This window comes from Ptiloglossa arizonensis, chromosome 2 (genome assembly GCF_051014685.1).
Source record: "Ptiloglossa arizonensis isolate GNS036 chromosome 2, iyPtiAriz1_principal, whole genome shotgun sequence".
Taxonomy (NCBI): Eukaryota; Metazoa; Arthropoda; class Insecta; order Hymenoptera; family Colletidae; genus Ptiloglossa; species Ptiloglossa arizonensis.
The window spans coordinates 13,735,086-13,754,790 of record NC_135049.1 but is presented as its reverse complement, the minus strand read 5'-3'; the positions used below and the strand labels follow the sequence as shown (position 1 = coordinate 13,754,790).

The 19,705-nt window shown below is 38.3% G+C and overlaps 3 protein-coding genes across 4 annotated transcripts in view; 1 reads left to right on the top strand and 2 right to left on the bottom strand.

Annotated features, from left to right (window-relative positions):
- Positions 1 to 8,303: 8,303 nt before the first annotated feature.
- Positions 8,304 to 11,910, bottom strand: LOC143154820 (uncharacterized). Its single transcript, XM_076326809.1, has 4 exons — positions 11,600 to 11,910; positions 11,356 to 11,500; positions 9,394 to 9,546; positions 8,304 to 8,519 (listed from the first exon to the last, which is right to left on the bottom strand). The coding sequence occupies exons 1-4, from the start codon at positions 11,908 to 11,910 to the stop codon at positions 8,304 to 8,306; spliced, it is 825 nt and encodes a 274-aa protein (XP_076182924.1).
- Positions 11,911 to 13,065: 1,155 nt separating this feature from the next.
- On the bottom strand, positions 13,066 to 15,918 carry Ccdc151 (Coiled-coil domain containing protein 151). The gene is made up of 5 exons (XM_076326808.1): positions 15,831 to 15,918; positions 13,891 to 14,012; positions 13,615 to 13,767; positions 13,428 to 13,529; positions 13,066 to 13,356 (listed from the first exon to the last, which is right to left on the bottom strand). Exons 1-5 carry the CDS (start codon positions 15,916 to 15,918, stop codon positions 13,066 to 13,068), a joined length of 756 nt encoding a protein of 251 aa, XP_076182923.1.
- A 2,522-nt stretch (positions 15,919 to 18,440) lies between these two features.
- N (neurogenic locus Notch protein) overlaps positions 18,441 to 19,705 on the top strand; it is a 481,045-nt gene continuing 479,780 nt past the window's right edge. The window contains exon 1 of one of the 2 annotated variants that reach the window (XM_076327069.1): positions 18,441 to 18,558. In XM_076327069.1, coding sequence (XP_076183184.1) covers positions 18,441 to 18,558 — 118 coding nt within the window. The remainder of the gene's footprint in view (positions 18,559 to 19,705) is intronic. The other variant, XM_076327068.1, reaches the window with a different exon arrangement.

Genomic DNA, 19,705 nt, shown 5'->3' with positions numbered 1-19,705 from the left:
CTTTTCATAGATTATAATTATGAAGGCACATTGCGATGTCTATGTTGAAAAATTTGTCTACACGAAAGTGAAGTTTGCCGGAACAATTATCCCAAAGAAAGTCATATCGTTCTTTTAGTGCAAATTTGTTCAAACTGGATACCAAATTCTCGAACATTTTCCATAAAATATTGTTACCTTTTTACGGATGGGAAAGGGCAAAAATAAAGATAAGGGAAATATTGGAAGAGATGACGATAGGAGAATTGAATGGAAGAAAAGGATAGATGAAATGACCTGTGGGATAACGGTATCGGGGAAAGGAGTAAGAATGAGAGAGTACGAGTGGGAGAACGAGAGAAAGAGGGTGAAAGAATGAAAAAGTTAGAGGAGAGAACACCAGTTGTGCGAGGAGGACAGAAATTATGTGAGGTGGCAGGTGGTTCGGGAAACGTGGGATCTTGTGTAGGGTGCGCAGCAAGCGAGACGTTGTGACAAATAAAACTACGTCTGCTCGCAGGCGAGCAAACGGGAGACTCCCGATCATAACATGCAATGCTGGTGCTACGCTTCTCTGCAAGTTGCAAGCAACTCCCAGATGCACACAGTGATGTATACGACCGCGCTCGGCCAATCTCGCGCGACTCAACTTTGTTATTACGACGTGAACCTGTTCTGTTGATACAAATTTCTATATTCAATGTTACTCGAAGATCGTGCCACTGTATGTCGTCAAATTTGTTTCGATACCATCCTCAATAACGCGTACAAAGAAATACGAAAACCCAAGAGAGAAAATTCAAAAAAAGTTCAATTTTTATACTTCGTTCGGCGGTAACGGGCGTGGAAAAGGAAAACAAATATAAATTCAAATACGCGAAATCGTGACACACAGTAGAAAAACTAATTTTGCAAACCGAACACTAATTTTTGCAACGTAATCCCGAACGAAGCAACGTTCCGTTTAATTGTTATCAAAGAGGCCCAAAATAAAGCGAGGTCGAAATGTGTAAAATATACGCACACTTGAACACATACCAGTACGTTATCGAATTATTCGATTACCGATGTTTCTCCCAACTCGAGAATATAAATTTCTCGACGCGTTATTAGAACCGACAACGAATCCAAGTACCGGTGGCAATACGAGCTTCGAACGACGCCGATCGTGAAAATTTGTATCGTTGGAACAACATTTCACGTTGCAAGAACGAACTCGAGTCGCGCGGGCTTGGCTGAGTGCCGCCATCTAAATGTGTGCGTCTGGTGATTGCCTGCAACTCGTGGGGAAGCGTGGTGGCGCCAGTATTGCGTGCCTTGCCGGCAGTTTCTCGCATGCTCGCCTGGAAGTAGTGTCAAATTTCGACGGAGGATCCTCCTCATCGGTTGCCTCGACTCGCTTGTACGAGCTCGTGTGAACGAGATCTGCGGCCACCGGTGTAGTCGTAACGGTCACAATCTGAATCCCGTCACTGTACATACGATGACGACCAGACTGACCAAGAGGCCTATTTATTTGACCGTACAGGAACGTCTCGAGATATTAATGAAACTGGAGGACGGTTTCGCGAGAAGCCAATTGGCCAAGGCTTACAATGTCAACACCTTTACCATCCGCCGGATCGAGTTGAATGCAGCTCGTATACGACAACAATCGCAGATACCCGAAATTCAAGGTCACAAGAGGTTGCAGCGACCAGTGTTAATCGAGTTGGATGCTCGACTGTACGCATGGTTCTTGGAACAGCAGGCGAGGGACGATCACATCAGTGACGAGCAACTGCAAGAGAAAGCGAGAGAAATAAATAAAGAATTGGGCGGCCCGGCGTCTTTCACCGCCTCCAAAGGTTTGATATTGAGGTTCAAACGACGTCACGGTATATGTTTGATCGGGTCACGTGGCAAGGCTGCATGCGGCACCACGGCGGAGGAGTTCTCCCAAACATTTTTACGAAGACTGGAGGAGGAAAATATTAAACTGCAGAATGTTTATAACATGGCCGAGACGAGCCTGATGTGGAAGGCCGTACCGAAGGAGACGCTGGTGCTCGGCGAGGAGATAAAGAAGGATCGAGTCACCGTCGGATTCTGTTCGAACGCAACCGGGACGCACAAACTTCTGCCGATCATTATTAACAAATACGAGGCGCAAAAGTCTCAGATGCGTTGCCGTAACGGATTGGTCACCCTCAGGAGTCTGGAGAGAACCTCGGTGGAACGGAACGTGTTCGTCGATTGGTTTCAGAAGCACTTCAAACCGGCGGTGAGGAGACGGCAGCACAGGAAAAGTTCCCGCGGGAAAGTGTTGTTACTGTTGGACGTTTGCAAGGCTCGTGTGTTCCCGCCGGAGAAGCAGAAACAGGAGAAGAACATCGAGATAGTGTATATGCCGGGATCCGCGACGTCTATACTACAGCCGATGAGTCAAGGTATAATAGAAAAGGTGAAGAGATCGTTCCGGCATCGTATGCTCGAGAGGATTTTACATTCACCCGGCGGCGTGAAAGAATTTTATGTACATTACGATATGAAGGATTGCGTTAATATATTGAACGAGGTATGGGCCGACGTGACGCAGTTCGAGATCTGTCAGTCGTGGCAGAAAATACTGGCGGACAAAGCACCGAAGCAAGAGCAAACGCAAGAGGACCAAGAGGAGAACTTTTCCACAATGTCGTCCGTTACCGCTATCGCGGAAACGGTCAGGGAGATCGCCGGGGAGGTGGTTCCTCGAAACGAAATAGAAAAGTGGCTCGACAACTGCAACGAAGTGGAACACGACTCGGATACGAAGGACCGTGACAAGGAAGCCGGTGAGGAATCGGGTTCCGATTTAAGGACGAACGTGGATCAAGAGGAAGTGAAGAATATGTTCAAAACGTTAGATTTTTGGTCGCAGAGCCAACCGAAGTTTATTAAGATGCAAGTACGAGCACTACACGATTCTTATCAGTATACGCAAAGATAATGTGATTAATATATCTTAATGACTAATAAAATTTTTATTTGTATTCTTTTCGTATTCTGCTAACCGTTACTTCCGAAAAGAAAGAAAGAAAGGAAACACGCATTCTTTAGTAAGTTGTTCTCTAAAGAATTGTCAATTGTGTTTTGTCCTTATGGAATTTAAAATTAATATTTGGTCGTTACACCAGCATTTTATCGGTGACTGTTAATCTTGCAAGGGACAGTTTCTTCTGCTGTGGAATATTTTAATTTACAGCGTTTGGGAACGATTCGTGCAACGTGTGATTAAAAATAGTCCAAACGAAGTTGCGTTTAAGCTCGGTTTCGTTGGGTAAACCTAGCCGAACATTTGACAATATTGTCGCAGAGAAACAATGAAAAATATAAGAAAGTTTGAATCGATGAATAATTCGAGTTTGTCGTTAAACGACCAAAATCGTCGTCCAACCGAGCGATGTCGGTCGGTCGTACGATAATGCGACAGGATCCATGTACGACCGACTGTGAAGTATTATGCGAAACTGAGTTGACGGTCAGTTTTTAGGATGTCTTTGTTAAAATCTTTTTCTTAGTGAAAATAGTTATGTAAAATATATATTATTAGCAAATACTCGAAAGAGAAAGCGTCGTACAAACAGAGAATAATATTTGTTGAATTTCACCACCTTTACTGTCAGCTGCAAGAAGATGACACTATGTTAGAATTGCGCGAATAATATTAAAATGGTCTTCCCGCAAAATTACTAATTTTAAGAAACCAATTTTGATAAAAGAGAGACATTGTAATTTTTAAGGTGTGAAAAAGAATTTCTTACCAAGAGTATGTTATAACTGTATCGTTACTAAATTTTACAAAAATATACAAAAAATTACATATTGTAACGAGTAATAGTTAGGAAAGCTTGTGGTAGAATCATTGGAAGATGTTCCTGTCTGTGAATCACCTAATGAAGTTGGAGATTCATTGAGCAGTTTTTTTATGAGCAAATTCTAAATTTCATTTCTAATAACTAATTTTTCGATGAATTCAATTTCCAAAGGAATGACACTAGAGATTTTGTAAAATGTATATTTTTATCAATCTCTGATTCGTGTTTCTTTAACGATACCTTTTCCATTAATATCAAAAGTTTCTTATTTTTGAGCTCCAATATATTTATCTTGAAGTTTTATCATTTTGGTGCCTTTCTTTTTCATAAGTGTGTTGCAAGTTCAAACACTGGATTTGTATGCAAGAAGTGACATCCAAAAGAGGTTTTGTAACTCTAAAAGTCTGAGGTTTCATAGTTTCAAGGGTTTCAATAGTTTCTTGGAACATTCTCAACAATTACTAAATCTTTATCGTGCATATCTTTTTGTGCTTTGATCTTCATTTTTTGGTGAATCATGATTGAATAGTTTTTCCTTCTTTCCGGTATCATGGTGTCTTTTAAAAATAAAAACTTTTCAAAGTACATTTTCCACTATAAGTACCTATACACGGATTGCCAGGTTCTCCAAATCAAGGATTTTTCATCTTTTTTATCTCTAAAATTGGTTTCTTAAATTGTATCATTTCACAGCTTCATTTTTTCCTCTGAAATAAAAGAACATTTTTTAAATTTTAGGTACTTAGCAACAGGAATGGTTTTTTCATTTAGGATATCAAACCACTTGGTCATCATTATTGAAGTTTGTCTTGCCACTTAGAAAACACTGTAAATCAAATATATGTGAGTGTGCCTAATATTGACAATTCTTCACATTGCATAGGTAGTACTGACGGAAAACATATCACAGTTAAATGTTCTCCAAATTCAGGAAGCATGTTCTTTGATTACAAACTTTTTTATTCTGTTGTTCTAAAGGCAGTGTTATGCGTTAATTACAAATTGATTATGGTATATGTTGAGTCATATGACAATAGAGGTGTATCTTCCGGATACACGTATGCATGCTGAATTAGAGAATGGTCATTTGAAGTTGCTCCTTAGACAAAGAATACTTAATTTTGAAATTATAGTCCCATTCGTATTTGTAGATGATTAAGTCTTTCTTCTGAAACCCTATCAAATAAGACAACTTCAAGATGTAAATGAAAAATCACAGATCAATTATCATTTATCTTGTGCAAGAATGATTATAGAGTATACATTTAGGAACAGTACTGCAAAATTTGGTGTACTTGTTAAAGGTATAGAAACCAATATTAATAATGCAATTCGTATTGTTGAAGCTGTATATTGTTTACACAACATTACCATTGATTTAAAATGCAATACTTTGAACGACAATGGTATAAGAAGTAATTACTTGGAATTAAATGAATTATCAAACTCCAGAAGGACCAATAGATTGACAAAAGCAGCATTTGGAATGAAAGAAAAATGTTCTTAACAATAAGTAATAAATAAATTATGATAATAATTAGTAATAAATAAATTCAAACTTACTGTTTTTTTTAATGCTATTGCCACTTTTTCCTATTTCTTGTTCACTAATAATACACAGTTTTTATAGTCTTCGATTTGTTTCTTCCATAAAACAAGCTTGTTCTGCACTTCAAAAATCAATAACTACGCGAAATTTACATTGTTACAGACGTCATGTGTATGATGCGACAAGAAAAAAACTGGTTTTAATTTCTAATAATGCGATTGCCCATTACGACCTTGCTGTATCGCTCATGTTATCAAACTAGATACGATCATAGAATGTGCATTGTTTGTCTATTGTGTTGGTCGGTCGGTTGAACGACAACGATTTTGTCGCGTGACATTATTCGAAGGATGTGAATTATAAAAATAAAATATCGTTTATACCATTTTTTATTTAGATAATGCCCATCTATGGTCGTAGACTATAGATGTAGTGTATTCTGTATCGCCTTTTGACTCAGCACTCTCCAACGATGTGATAATCCGCCTCGAAAACCGCAAACGCCAATGGTTGCTTCTAAGCTTGTCGAAAGCAACTGTAATCAGTATCGTTGAGCGAGCTGGGTTTCTTTCGTATGGCGCATGCGCCACCTTTCAACAGCAAAAATAGCGAAATTTGGCGGGCTCGAGCGGACAAACAACTGAATAAATTTATTTTTTAAATGTACAGTTTCCATAATTTTTGCCAAATAAAATGTTTCTTTTGACTTATATAAAACGGTTATTCTGTTTAAGTAATTATTTAACAATTTTTCATCTCTGTAGTTTATTCTTTACATCAATATTTTATATAAATTATTCAACATTTCATAATCGTGTTTGTAAATACATATGTATATCGCTCACCTTAGGCTCCTTATTAATATTCCAAAAATTTTTAAATACTTTTTATAGGCAGTCAAACACGAGGTCACACGATGACACCTTTCAGATGGTATAATATTGCAGTTGTACATATCGCATCAATGAAGTGATACGTATGCGTATTGTGTGCCATGACGAATTAACATATATCTATTACTGCATTGACGCGACATCTAATGTTTCAATCATGAATTAATTCTGAATATTGTATTATATGACGTACGTATTACTGCATTGACACGACATCTATCGTTTCATCATGAATTAATACTTTACAGCTGCAGCCAAACTTTATAGAGAGTTTACAGTACTTCTTTGTATATATTATCTCCACTGAAACACTATTTAACATTACTTAAAACTTCCTTGAAGGGTTCTATGTGATTACTATGTAGTTGATTGATGTTAAATTAATTTCTCTAAGATGATTTTGTATCTTGTCTGTCATTGTGAGCCTTCAATTCATATGGCACCAACAAATATTGCCTACAATATTATAATTGTCTATTTTATATCTAGCTGTGACATTTACTTTTTTCCAATGACTCTATGTATCTGAAAAGACATCAACAGATGGCGTAATAATGCAGTTTGTTAGAGTATAATATCATAATATAAACCGTAGATGTCGCATCAATGCAGTAATGCGTTGTTACCGCACAAAAAGATCACTATGTCGCACGAAACTTTATACGAATTTACAGGACATTTATACACACAGTATCTCCGTTGAAACATTATTTGGAACTTTAATAAAAGGCTCTGCACAACTGTCTATAAGTATTTAGCTACCTCCGTTGTATTGGAAATATACAAAATATAGGTAAAATAAGATTTTCTAATGTAGCTTTTGCCATCACTTTTCATCCCATACTTTCGTATACAGATAGTAATTATTGGGACAGATAATATTTAACGCCAATTACTATGAATAAAACAGTAATAATTAAAGTAGGGCGAAAATTGGTGATCAAGAAATCGTGGAATAAAACGGATCGAAAAATGAAAGCAGAGTCAAAAATCTGAAAACAAAATTGGAACGTACATACATATGTAAAAACTGCATGAAAGGAGATTGAAGAAGGTACATCGAGAAACTTGTTGCTAGATTACTTTAAATTACAACGTCTGTTTTATATCTCGCTGTGAGACATTTACACTTTTGTTTCATTATTTGATTGATTCGATGCATTAGATAGTGTTATGTTTTTGGATAAAAACAACAGATGGCGTAATACTCTAGTTTAGTAGATCATTATATCGTAATATAAATTGTAGATGTCGCATTGATGCAGTAACATGTATGTGGTCTGCGTATAAAAGAGATCGCTGTATCGTATCGAATTTCATACGGTATTTACAATATTTCTTTATTTGTATTATCATCGCTAAAATATTATTTAACTTAAAATTTCAATGAAAAGTTCTATGTGACTATTATATAGGTAATTAACGTTAAATATATTTTGAAAAAAATTTGTTTAGGATAGATTGAATAACTTTTTATTATCGTAGAAAATTCTAACTTATTGTTTCAATTATCGAATAAAGCACTTGCATGTTTGCAATTTCTAAAACCAATACAATTACTTATTAGTTAAATCAGTGCTCTGCAACAATAGTTCGAAGCTTCTCCCACTCTATCTTCATTACCACAGTATGGAAACGCTGACTGATGTCGCGTTGCATGCGCGTTCCCCTATTAGACGTAATAAAGAGTGCAGAGGGAACTATAGGTAGATATCCTAACCATGGACAGCACTGATTTAAATGTTTGTAGAAAGGTCAAAACAGATGTTTATGTAAAGCAAGTCAATTTTAAGTTATGCAAAGCGACAAAAAAAGGTTTAAAAATTAACAGGTGATACATTATTCGCCAAGTCGAGCAGAAAGTGTTAAGTGAACGTAACGTCAAAAAATTAACCTCATCGAAGTTAGAATTTTCGAACGACTGAAACACATCGAATCTGATTTGCAAATGAGAAATATTTTATTATATGTTTACAGTGTTTGTAACAGTTTACGTGGGATCGCCTAAACATAATTTTTAACCAAAATCTATCTGTATATATATGTTTATTTTCTGAAGGTAAATCCTTTTCGACGACTTTTAATATCGAATAGTTGCTGGGCTTGTTTTTTGAGAATATTTCTAGTTGGTACATCTTCCTCGTCTTCAGATGGCACTGTTGCTGGTGTCGCTGACGATGGAAATCGCGGGAAAAGTGGCCCTCCATTTGCACGTATCGTTTTCCCTTCAGCCGATGTAGTTGCAATCGATACTGTTTCCAACTAAATAATCGATAGAAGATCCATTTTAGATGTAAGTGTTACATAGTTGGTAATTGATAAGGGTTACCAAAATGCGTAAGGAGAACTGTCGTTTTGAACGGTAACGGTCTTTTACGTTGCGACTTCCTACGAGTAGGACGTTTACGTCTCGAGATCATTTTCAAAGGTTAGTTATTTTTAAATAATGAACAAAATGAAGTGCAATTGACAAAATGTATACAGGGTGACTTGAGAAAGGGAACGACTATACATACGAACGGACATACAATTAGTTTTTGTGTTTTTGAATAAATTATACTTTATCGACATTTAAATTTTTTTTGTAAATTAACGTAAAAGTGGGTAGTGCGAATTTGTTTTATGTTCTTTTTACGATAGTAGAAGAAAATAGACTTTTTTAAATCGTTATTATCAGATTCTACATCAAAGACGGTAAAAATAGATTTTGTTACGTTTTTTCGTATTTCTTATGGCTTGATAAGTATCTTTCGTCAGAGAAGGACAAAATTTGATTCGAATACAAGATGGCGAATAAATGCAACGCGTAACGATTAATTCACGACGCTTATTCGATTTAAATTTTTATTCGTTCATTGTGAAATATTTCAATCTGTAATTTAAATTTTATTTTTATCAAGCGTATATCGGAAAAATTGAACGGTTAAATTATTTATTCGTTCATTGAGAAATTTTCATTCTATAATTCAAATTTTTATTTTTATCGAACGAATACCGGATAAAAAGTCGTTTAACTGTTATTCGTTTAGGAATAAACTTTCAGCTAAACAACAATTTTGTCCATCTCTGTGTTTCAGAATTTCTTATGTATTATATACATAAAATATGTAATAATATACGATACTTTGAAATTTACCTTATCGATTATTACTTCGTTCAAAACTTCGAGGTACTTATCTGGGCCGCCTAGGGTTTCAATTATGATTTTCACTTTCTCGTTTATCAATTCCACGAGCTGTAAAGGATTTTGTATCTCCTTCTTATCTTTGGGTAGCGCGTCAAGTATATCCTGAGAAAATATTATTTACCCGTAACATTTACAAATATTGCAATAAAATACAATTTGTTACAACAAGTGAATAGATTCAATGTTTTTAATTTAGCGAATTATTGTTGTACAAAATTTCAAAATTTTTTAACATCTCTACGAGTCGTACCAACGTGCGAATATGATTGCTTCCGTTATAAAAATTCCATAAAATGATATTATTTAAACATATTATCATGATTTAAATAAAAGTGTATATATTATATGTAATTGTACATATAACTGTTACACTGTTGTCTAGTATGCTCTTTTTCAAATTGTATTCTTTGAATAAAAAATTGTATTACATCAATATATTTATGTTTATGCAAAAAGAAAATTCCAAAGTCACCTACATTTCTTCCATTAGTATATTCATTGTCTCGTATTTTTTATCATCGACACCTATTGGTATACAATACTTTTTAATACGAATAATATATAATTTATATTTCGTTCAAATATTTCGAAATTTCAAATCGATGTAAAGTTATCGTCATTTTTTTCGACACCTTGGAATTTTCCTAAGAGATTTCTATAATTAAAAACAAGAACTGAATCTGTTATCCTTAACAGAACAAAGCGTTGAAAATTACAGTATTAACGCGTGCATAGAACTGTGGTTGTAATTGTTGCTTCGATCGAAGAGCCAAGATTGAAATTTTTGTTGATTTTCAGGAAAAGAAGATTACGGTGTTTCTTCACGGTTTCGTGCCGAATGGTATTCTTTTTTCTTCGGAATGTTTATACGCGGCCAGCAGCGAAGTGAAAGAGGAAATAGAGAATTGGAAAGCGAGTTAACGAGTGAGGGTTAGACGCACGGATTCTAGGGATCGATTGAATCAATAATTGATATTCTCGCGGCCCGACGTGCTACCGATGTGTTTACTTTCGATCGGGTCTGGAGGTGTTAATGCGTAGGACAGCGGTATCCTTGGGTGAGAATTACAGGTAGAGATTGTCGAAGAAAATCCATTGGTGGACGAGCAACGAATAGGATGCACGCCAGGGGTGTTAAACCGCCAGAGACAATATAGTATGGATACGAAAACTCGTGGCGGTTCCATTACGTGTAAGCGCCATTGAAGCCGGCTTCACTAATTTAATTAGGAATTTACACGGTATTTCCATCGGCCATTTTAACACGGCACAAGCGTGCCCCAATGGGCTTTGATTTTGTAAACGCTTTTGCCACGGGAGGTGTTAATTCACCAGCGATATCTCCTTGGTTTATCGAACGAACGTATGTTAATTGAAAAACATTCATCGCGACGGAAACTAATCTTTTATTTCGTCCGATGTTTGTTCTTCCACCCTGTAAAATCTCTCGATGGACGTTCCTTACTCCCATCGCTAACGTTCCATCGATTTCAAGTTTATTATTTCTATGGAGTACGAGAAATTTGTTTATTTTACATCGTGGGTATGGTCCATGTTGAAGGCCCTCTTCGGATCAACTTTGTGTACGTTAAATGAATTTGATCGTTTAAGTAACGTGATTTTAAAAATCAAAGCACATTTTGTACGATATTATATTTTCCCTATTATACTTCCGTTCAGTTTTGCATAGATCCTACGAATCAATTGTAATGCATTTTATATCCTATTTTAATTTTCCTATAATACTTTTGCGATCATGAAGAGTACCTTTAACTTAAACACTCGTATATAAAATGGAAAAACCTTTCTCGCGTTGTCCTCGAGATCAAAAGTATAAAAACATTAATTCTGTATTAAAAGAATTTAAGCAAACAAAGTAACGTAATATCCATTGTTTTTCGAACAGCTCACCCGGAATTTATCGCACAAGTTCCACAATATGGTGGCCACTCTCTGCAGAAGATCCTCGATCCTTCGTCGTGCCGTTTCTGCCTTGGATTGGCGTTCGAGTTGCTCGTCTATTCGGTGGTTCAGTCTCTCGACTTGTTCCGCGTTTCTACGTTACACGTTACATTGTACAGAAGAACAAGGCACAAGTAAACGCACCGTGCATCCTTGGCGAACGCAGGAAGGAAGTAAGGTAGGAAGGACTCACTGTTCCGCGTTCTTCGTTTCAGAGAACTTTCTGGTTTCCATCTCGGCGATGTACGTCTGCCTCTGCTTTTCTAAGGTCATTTTCTCTTGCTCCGTGGCCACCCGCATTTTCTGCAGATTATCCTTGGTCGCCCGCTGACCCAGAAACCGGTTCAGGACGTCCTCGGACCTAGACACTCCGGTGGCGCTGCGGAGCTTGGCGAACGCCTCCTCGAGTTGTGTCACCTCGTCCTTGGTAATGTCCTCTGCGGTCTGCACACGGCTTTTCCCACGTGTGTCGAAATCATCTCGCGGACGCGAGTGGAATATCATCTTTTCCAAACGCTCGAGTTCCGTTTTTCGTTCCAGTACGCGTTGCCTGATCGCAACAGAATTTCAGTTAGATACCGTCTAAGATGGAGCAACGACAGCACAAAAATGGCGAGAGGAAAGGGAACGATACTTCGGGAGAGAAATGAAGATCCAACTTGATCACCTTAAGTATCTTATTTGTTTTGATCAAAGAACATTATTTGTTTGGCTGAGGCAAATTTTACGATGAGATAACAGAAAACAATTCTTTCCAAGGTTTGGATGAGCTATAATAGCACGATGATTATGTGATACTAAGTATGAAAAATTCAGAAATGTGTGGAAATGGAATAATCACGACAGACACATTAGCGAAGAAATTTTATTTCGAGGAGTGCTCGAAATAATGTGAAATGTACGAAATTAGCGGACTTCTATTTTTTCTAGACACTAATCTCTCTATCGTAGTTACTTCATTAATTATATCTACATATTTCCATATTTGTCTGAACTTTTTGTTACCAAGATCACACAAGGGTCGTAGTACTATAACCCGTTTAAAAAAGTATCATTGACCTTGCAGTTTCGAAGAATGTAGGTTTACATTGTTCGAAATAATTCTGTTCAATTTTGTTGACCATCTTCTTGTGTTCGTCTTTGAAATAGTACAGTTTAATTAAAGAAATGGACACACAATTTAAAATTAAATTATACGTGGTCAATTTTAACGATGCGACCAAGCTATACTATTCCGAAGATGATCACTACGACAACACGATTTTATTTACTCAACAAGCTTTACAATCCAACAGGAGGTCAAGAGGCTACAAAATTCTGAGCGGAGAGAAAAAGAAACAACGAAAGAATTGGAACGAATGAACAAAATGGAAGAGAAGCGGAGACAATTTGAAGGAATCGGTAAGAGGAAGATCTATTGAAATTAAAAAAATAGGCGGTAGATCGAGGAACAGAATCATAACGAATTATCGTTAACGTGACAAATTTGAAAATTTCTCGACAAGATCTATCAACGTGCGCTACAGTTCTCGAAAACTGGTTAAATTCACGAATTATTTATTCATTCGAACCTGTAATCCTCGAGTACAGCGTTACGCTCTTTACTGCAGTTCGTAACTTCGATCTCTTCTTTGATCAACGTCTCCTGGGAGTTGTCTCTCAATTGAACAGCTTCCTCTCGCGCTCCCTGCACAGAAGAGCACACTGTCCGTTCCCCTGTACGTGTTCACACGCAAAGTTTATCGATAAACTTCGTTGCCTTGCCTGTAGACGTTTCACTTCGATCTCTTGCTCCTTGATTTCGTCTTCGAGGCTCTTCAACGAAGAGACGTGGAACACCGATTTTTCCTTCAGCTCGGAATGCATCGCACGGTACTTCATTCGCGTCAGGTTCGCCTTGATTTGCATCATTCTGATGTGCTCCAACCGTACCTCGAGCTTGACGATTTTCTACCAAAAGATTCGAGCATCGGTAATAACAAGCGTCCGTAATAATGTTTCTCTCGTCGTTTCCAACTCACGTTTCTCAACGGGGTTTCCATCTTCTTCTTGAACACTTTCTGCGCTTTATCATTCGCTAATTGGCTATATTCTTCCAGCAGCGATCTTAATTTCTGCTGTCGCTAAGAAACATCGTATTTATGCAGAGGCACAGTTGTAGGTTCGCGCGGAATATTCTTCAACAGATTGGCATCTCTCGTTGCTTACCTTCTCGCGCTGATACTTAATTAGATCGTGCTTCTTTCTTAAGCGTACATTGTCCTCCTGCGCTTTAGCAATTGTCTCGCTTAAATTACGTCTTTTCCCAGAAACCGGGGACTCGCGACCCATGTGAATCCTCTTCTCCGGTTTTCCCTCGTTCTGAAACGTGGCGCGTAAAAAAAAATATTTAATTTCTCCCCGAGTCGACTGGTATTTCAGTTCGTTCGTTTCTTCGATTCGTGAATCGATTATTTGGAATGGTTCGTTCGTCGTCTTAATTACGTTTCTCGTTTTCGCGTACTCCGTGTACAGTTCCTTGACGCATTGCTTGAGAGTCGCGATTCTCTCCGCGTATTCATGCCTCGTTGCTTCGTACTCCTCGAAATTGGCTTTCCTTTGTCCCTCTGTGAACGACAGATAAGCGTTTCGTTATCAACGCGTCTTGTCTCGTGGACCAATTGTGACGGGGCATCATTGGGGAGAAATTGTTCGCGATAAAATGGTCTCAGCCCACTCTATCTAAGATTTATGCGGACGAGGAATGTCGTAGAAATGCACCTTTAATCGCCAAAAATTTCTGTTGCTCCTGGAGCGTTCAAAACGAACCCTAATCGTCGTGGTTGTTCGAGCACTTTTGTATTTTTTATTTATCAGTTTTAAAAGGTGGTTCGCACGCACTGTTTTTATTTTTACGTAATTGATCCAGAATAAGAACGAGTAAGCAAAAGTAATATTCTGCATTGAAATAAACGAGTATTTCGTTGGTAAAAATAATTATTCGCGTACTCGTTACCGCTTTGGATTGATTATACAAAAATGATGTCCGATGATGACCTACTAAGTTTGAAAACATTCGCGGTATTAACGATCCTGGTCGTGTATCGATGAATTAAAAAATACGAAAGTGCTTGTACCACTATGATTATTAGATGGAACTTAATTTGTATGAAAGAAGACATAAAAAAGATCGTCGAAGGAACGAGAAGAAGAAAGTCACTAGCCTGGGGCAGAAAAGTGCGAAATAATGTACCATCTCTGTGATTATGTCCCGCTATGCTTTCTCGTACAACGAATTCCGAAGTCAATCCGGTTTTAATCGCCTTTTCATTTTCTTAACTGCACGTGCAAGTAACGGAGCGATAATTAAGCTATAAAACAAGAGAAAAACGTTTTCATAATAATAGCCGCAGGATAGAATAAACGCGAATCGTGACCGTTCTCGTGGCTGCAATGGATCGAACCACGTAGACACGATCCAGCGTATGTATTTTGCATGCATGCCATTGAAAAATTGACGAAATTACCTGAATTGGTTAAATCGAAGCCACGATTTTCTTCAAAAGGGACTGGTTCGTTTCAGGAAATTCGTTAATAACGGGTTGTTGGATTGTCATTTTAGGCGATTTCGGGAAAGAGCTCAGAAAAGGATAATCACGACGTGTTTTCACAGTGATCGGTTCGAATGACACGGCGATACGATCTCTATTGAGAGGTTTTCTCAAGGTTTACGGGACTCGGTGATATCGTAAAATTGAGATTATAATTATCGTGGACCGATCGATTTTTTTTCTTTAAATCAAGAGTACGGTTAAAATTTCTCATTTGTTCTTCATTTTTACGTATGTATGGTATCCGTATTATAAAAAATAATTTCACACGTTGCAGGTAGAGAACTCGTGTAGACCGAAGTCGTTGCATAGCCGAGGATATAATTGATAAGTCAAGCGCGTCTTTAATATGGGAAATGTACCGGCATGTATGATCATTTATTAGAATAAAAATGACACGATCGGGGAGCAACAGAAATCACTTTCAAGTAGGAAATATTAATTCTTGGCTGGAGATCGTAAACTAAGACGATACTCGCTCAGCCGCGTATAATGGAAATGCTTACTGGTATATCCATTTTATAATTAACGCTTTGATAGCAGTATATCGATAAACCGGTGGAAACTTCACCCTTCTTTTTTTCAACGGGGAGCCACTTATGTGACACGAACATTTCTTTCTGAACTCTAGTCTTTCCGGTTAAACGTGTTCTTATGTATCTTTGCGTGTAATCAGGAACTCGCTTGGGAAATAAATGCCAGCGAATTTTCTTCTTTTTCGAGGCTAAACCCTTCGTGCAGCAGCGCAGGAAATATATGAATATTAAACTATGATTAAGCAAACTGATTACAGCTTTATTACTTTTCGTGGTATCGTTTAATCTGCGGCTTTACCTGATAGTTGGATCTTCTTCTTGATCTCTGCAATTTTCTTATTCAGATCGTTCAACTTATTTTCCGTAGACACTAACGGATCGGACATGATGTCATAGAAGTGCTTAAAGGTGTCACGTGGTCCTTATCGACTTAATAACGTCTTGTGTTGTCCTGGCTACGATGTTACGTGGGAGTCGATCCCCGACGTCATGCGCAAATGCACGATCTGTAACTTGTAATTCAGGGTGTACAAGAAAATTACATCGAACGATAGAAACAAATATCTATGATTAACTTTCTCTTCTGTTTTTAGGTGATTCTCGTCAGAGAGGGTATGCTTCATCCAGTGAATTCCATTTTACTTTTCAATTAGCGTCGATTTCAATTTATACTATTTATCGATTTATAATTCAATAAGTCTTTTCGTAATTTTGAACAAATTTTCCGATAATAATGAATCAATTGGCAACATTAATGGGTATGAAAAGTGCACAGTGTCTAAAACTATATTTCTAAATAACGTATATATTTTTCTAAAGTCTTAAATTATGTATTTTGATTTTGGAGCAAATTATCGTCATCGAAAGATTTCCTCTAAATGGTTCTACTTAATGAAAGGAAAGCCCAGAATTAGGTGTTAATATAATGTATAATTAATATAATTGACGGATAAAATGTTCATTCGATTTTATTTCATAATTTTATTTATAAAGCGCTTTGCAATATAATTTTACAGCACTTTATAATGCAAATTTATATTCCTTAAAAAAAAAATGTACACAATGTATTCTTTGAAAGATTTATTAAGAATATTAGTATGCATTATTACATTAGTATTAAGGAAAACAGTCATTCATTACATATAATTGCATACAGGTTTTCACAAAAGCAATCGTACATAAAGATCCAAGCCAATGCATGAAAAAAAATAATTCTTACACGTTTTATTACACAAATAATTTGATTCCATACAATTATATTAGTTACATATCATATCAATAACTAACTTTGGGCTTTCCTTTCATTAAGTAGAACTATTCAGAGGAAATCTTTTGATCTAATAATTCTTACACGTTTCAGATCGTTTCTTTTTTTTATAATTTAACAATGTACAAATACGCAAATTCCGAGTTTTCACGAAACGCTCTATTTCTTTCCGAACCGAGGCGTTCCAAAAATGTTTCTTTACGTCCTCGATCGAGAAATAATTCTCATTCCCTCGAGTTGGTAAAATAGAGCGGTGTCGGGCTCCGCGTAGTAATATTTTGCGCGAAAACGCATCGCTCGCAGATGTTTGTAGTTCGATGATAGGGTTAACAGTTTCATTAATAAAAACTAACGACCGCCGCACATTTACAGTTCCTCGCGTGCTCGGGACACAAAAGGGAAAGCAATTCGTAAGGCTTCGTCTGCTGAATGGACTTAAGAGAGGGCACCGAATTATAATTCCGCATTTGTATTCGTTAAGGCAGCAGCCGCGCCTGGCGGCGGCTATACTGGCGATGAATTTCGCGTTACACGCAATCAACCGCTGGAAGGTTAATTAATGATCAGACATGCTCCGCCAGTGCTCGACGATGCTCATACGCATCGGCGTCTTGGCACTTTATAACTGACCACGTTCCGTTGCGTTCCGTCACGCGCGACGGCGTTAGATTTCAGTTCAACGGAGATTCGGCTTACATTCGCAGCTCGAATTCGCGTAACAAAGTCAAAGAAACGGCCGGTACGCCGCTCGAAAATCGGCCCGATAGATCCGCGCGGTGTTACATGTGTGTATGACTTAACTAACAACCTTAACAGCCGATGCAATCACCGCTGGCTGGATGGTCCGTTCACACGCAGCACGGTATAGTGGAAAGTAGGAATTAATTAAAAGTATCTACAGCGTTTGCCGTAATGGAATCAATTATTACGGATGCACGGCTAATGTGCAACTAAATTATAGATCTTACGGGATTGATAACGCTCGGGTAAATGTGCGCGTTATTGTTTGTACGTAAACCGAAGTGTATTCCGTTTCTTTTGCGTTTAGAGGGATGTTCGATAGATGTGTCTACGCGTCGATAGTAATAGATCGACGGAGTCGACGTAACGAGGTTCGTGTACATCAATTTTTACTCGAATTACTAATCGACGGTTCGTTCGTAAGATACGGAACGCGAGCTGTTCGAATTCGCGTTTATAATTTGTCGGAAAAACGTTCGAATTCGTCGTTCGAAAAATTCTCTCGCGAAAAGTATACCGAATGTGCGCTGCGGTTCCTTTCTCGTGTAGCTGACTTCCTATTGGTTCGCGTAGTCAGCCATCCCATGGTGGCGTAGTGATACAGCCGTTGGAGGCAGGTGCGCGCGCACTGGGGAACTACTTTCAGCGCGTTAAGCGAACAATAGGGATCCCAGAAGTGTTTCGGACGCGGTCGTGTTCGTATACGGTTGCCGCATGTTTTTTTCTCGTACTACCTCGCGTGAACGTGTATACACTTTTGCTGGACGTATCGGAGGTGACATAGATTTCGGACGATGTGCGTGGTCAAGTGACGGTACGCGGATCTTATACTGAAGTGCACCGAAGTGTTGGTTCTGTCTAGTGTGTGCGCCCGGGCCCCGATGAGTGTGTGTCTACCCGATGTGTGTGGATAAAATTCAAGGCATCATGTTGTTGCCACGCCGAAAATTGGATTACGCATCGATGGCGTTTCTCCTCTTGCCTCTGCTTGTGCTCGTTTCCCTGCCCGCGGTATCCGGTAAGTCTAATAACGTATTTTCTCTTCGGCATACCTCGTCGAATTCTCTCTCACCGGAGTCGGTTTGAAGTCGTTGTTCGCCACATGTCGCTGCTAGGCAACAGGTCACGAAACAACGCTGAGCGCCGGCGCGTTGGACGCCTGCATGTAACTGACATTCGGCGTCTCCTTTGAATATTTTCTCCGTTAAATGTCGTATAAGCTATTCGAGGTCAACGCGTCGAAAGATTATTGAACGATTTCGTCCGTGCAATTGGTATTCCGAACTGATTTCGGACATCGTCGTGCTTGCCTTCAATTACTACCTGTCTCGAAAATATTGACCATTTCGGTCTCTCTACGTTGCTCGGTGCTTCTTTCCGTCTCGAAACGAATGCTTCTCGAACGATTTTCTTCCCTCTCGTTTGTCGCACGCTACGCGTACAGAAATGCTCACGTTTCGTTCGTAGAGAAATCTTCGTAGAGGGATCGGGACACGAAACGCGGCGCCGGGTATAAAATTCGTGTTTCTATTGTTTGTTGACGACTGGAGATACGCCGCTTTTGTGTTTTATTTTCATTGTACTCTTAACGTTCGCGTGCTAGCCTCGAATACACGTGGTTATGTTACTGTCACAGTGGTGCTCAATTTCGATATTGTCGATAAGCGCGTGCGTTAAAGTTGGCAGTCCCTGAGGGACAGGTGCCCAACCCCGCTTTCCAGGAAACGAGCCGTTCTTCCCTCGTGCGCACGTAAACATCCGAACCAACATTTCGCGTCCCCGTTTCTTCTCGACTTTGCTCACAAATAACACCATATAGTACCTTATTTTCGATCGGCCATTTTTTTTTTTTTTACGCACGAATCGTTCTCGCGTTCGATCTTTTCTCGTATCGCTCGATTGCCACGGGAGTGTCATACCTAGCGGGAATATAAATTTTTAGACAAGCACTTAACATTTTTTCCATCGTTCAGATATAAATAACGATTTATTCACCGGACAGAATACGATTATACACGTTTACCGTTTAAAGGTCACGGGTTACGCGTCGACGATTCAAATTTATCGCTAAAACCTGAAATTTAACTTACACCATTATTACTTCACATGGAGTACATGGAAAATAATCGTCGATCGTCATCGTACGACGCTTCTATTTTTTTTTA

What these genes read in the sequence shown, in the direction of transcription:
- Ccdc151 (XM_076326808.1), bottom strand. Translation starts at nt 15,918, where the DNA reads ATGTCCGATCCGTTAGTGTCTACGGAAAATAAGTTGAACGATCTGAAT. An exon ending in AGTACGCGAAAACGAGAAAC is followed by an intron (nt 13,768 to 13,890) that starts GTAATTAAGACG and finishes GCCACGTTTCAG; the next exon opens with AACGAGGGAAAACCGGAGAA. An exon ending in TGGAAACCCCGTTGAGAAAC is followed by an intron (nt 13,357 to 13,427) that starts GTGAGTTGGAAA and finishes ATCTTTTGGTAG; the next exon opens with AAAATCGTCAAGCTCGAGGT.
- LOC143154820 (XM_076326809.1), bottom strand. Translation starts at nt 11,910, where the DNA reads ATGATATTCCACTCGCGTCCGCGAGATGATTTCGACACACGTGGGAAA. An exon ending in ACTTGTGCGATAAATTCCGG is followed by an intron (nt 9,547 to 11,355) that starts GTGAGCTGTTCG and finishes ATATTTTCTCAG; the next exon opens with GATATACTTGACGCGCTACC. An exon ending in ACGAAGTAATAATCGATAAG is followed by an intron (nt 8,520 to 9,393) that starts GTAAATTTCAAA and finishes TCGATTATTTAG; the next exon opens with TTGGAAACAGTATCGATTGC.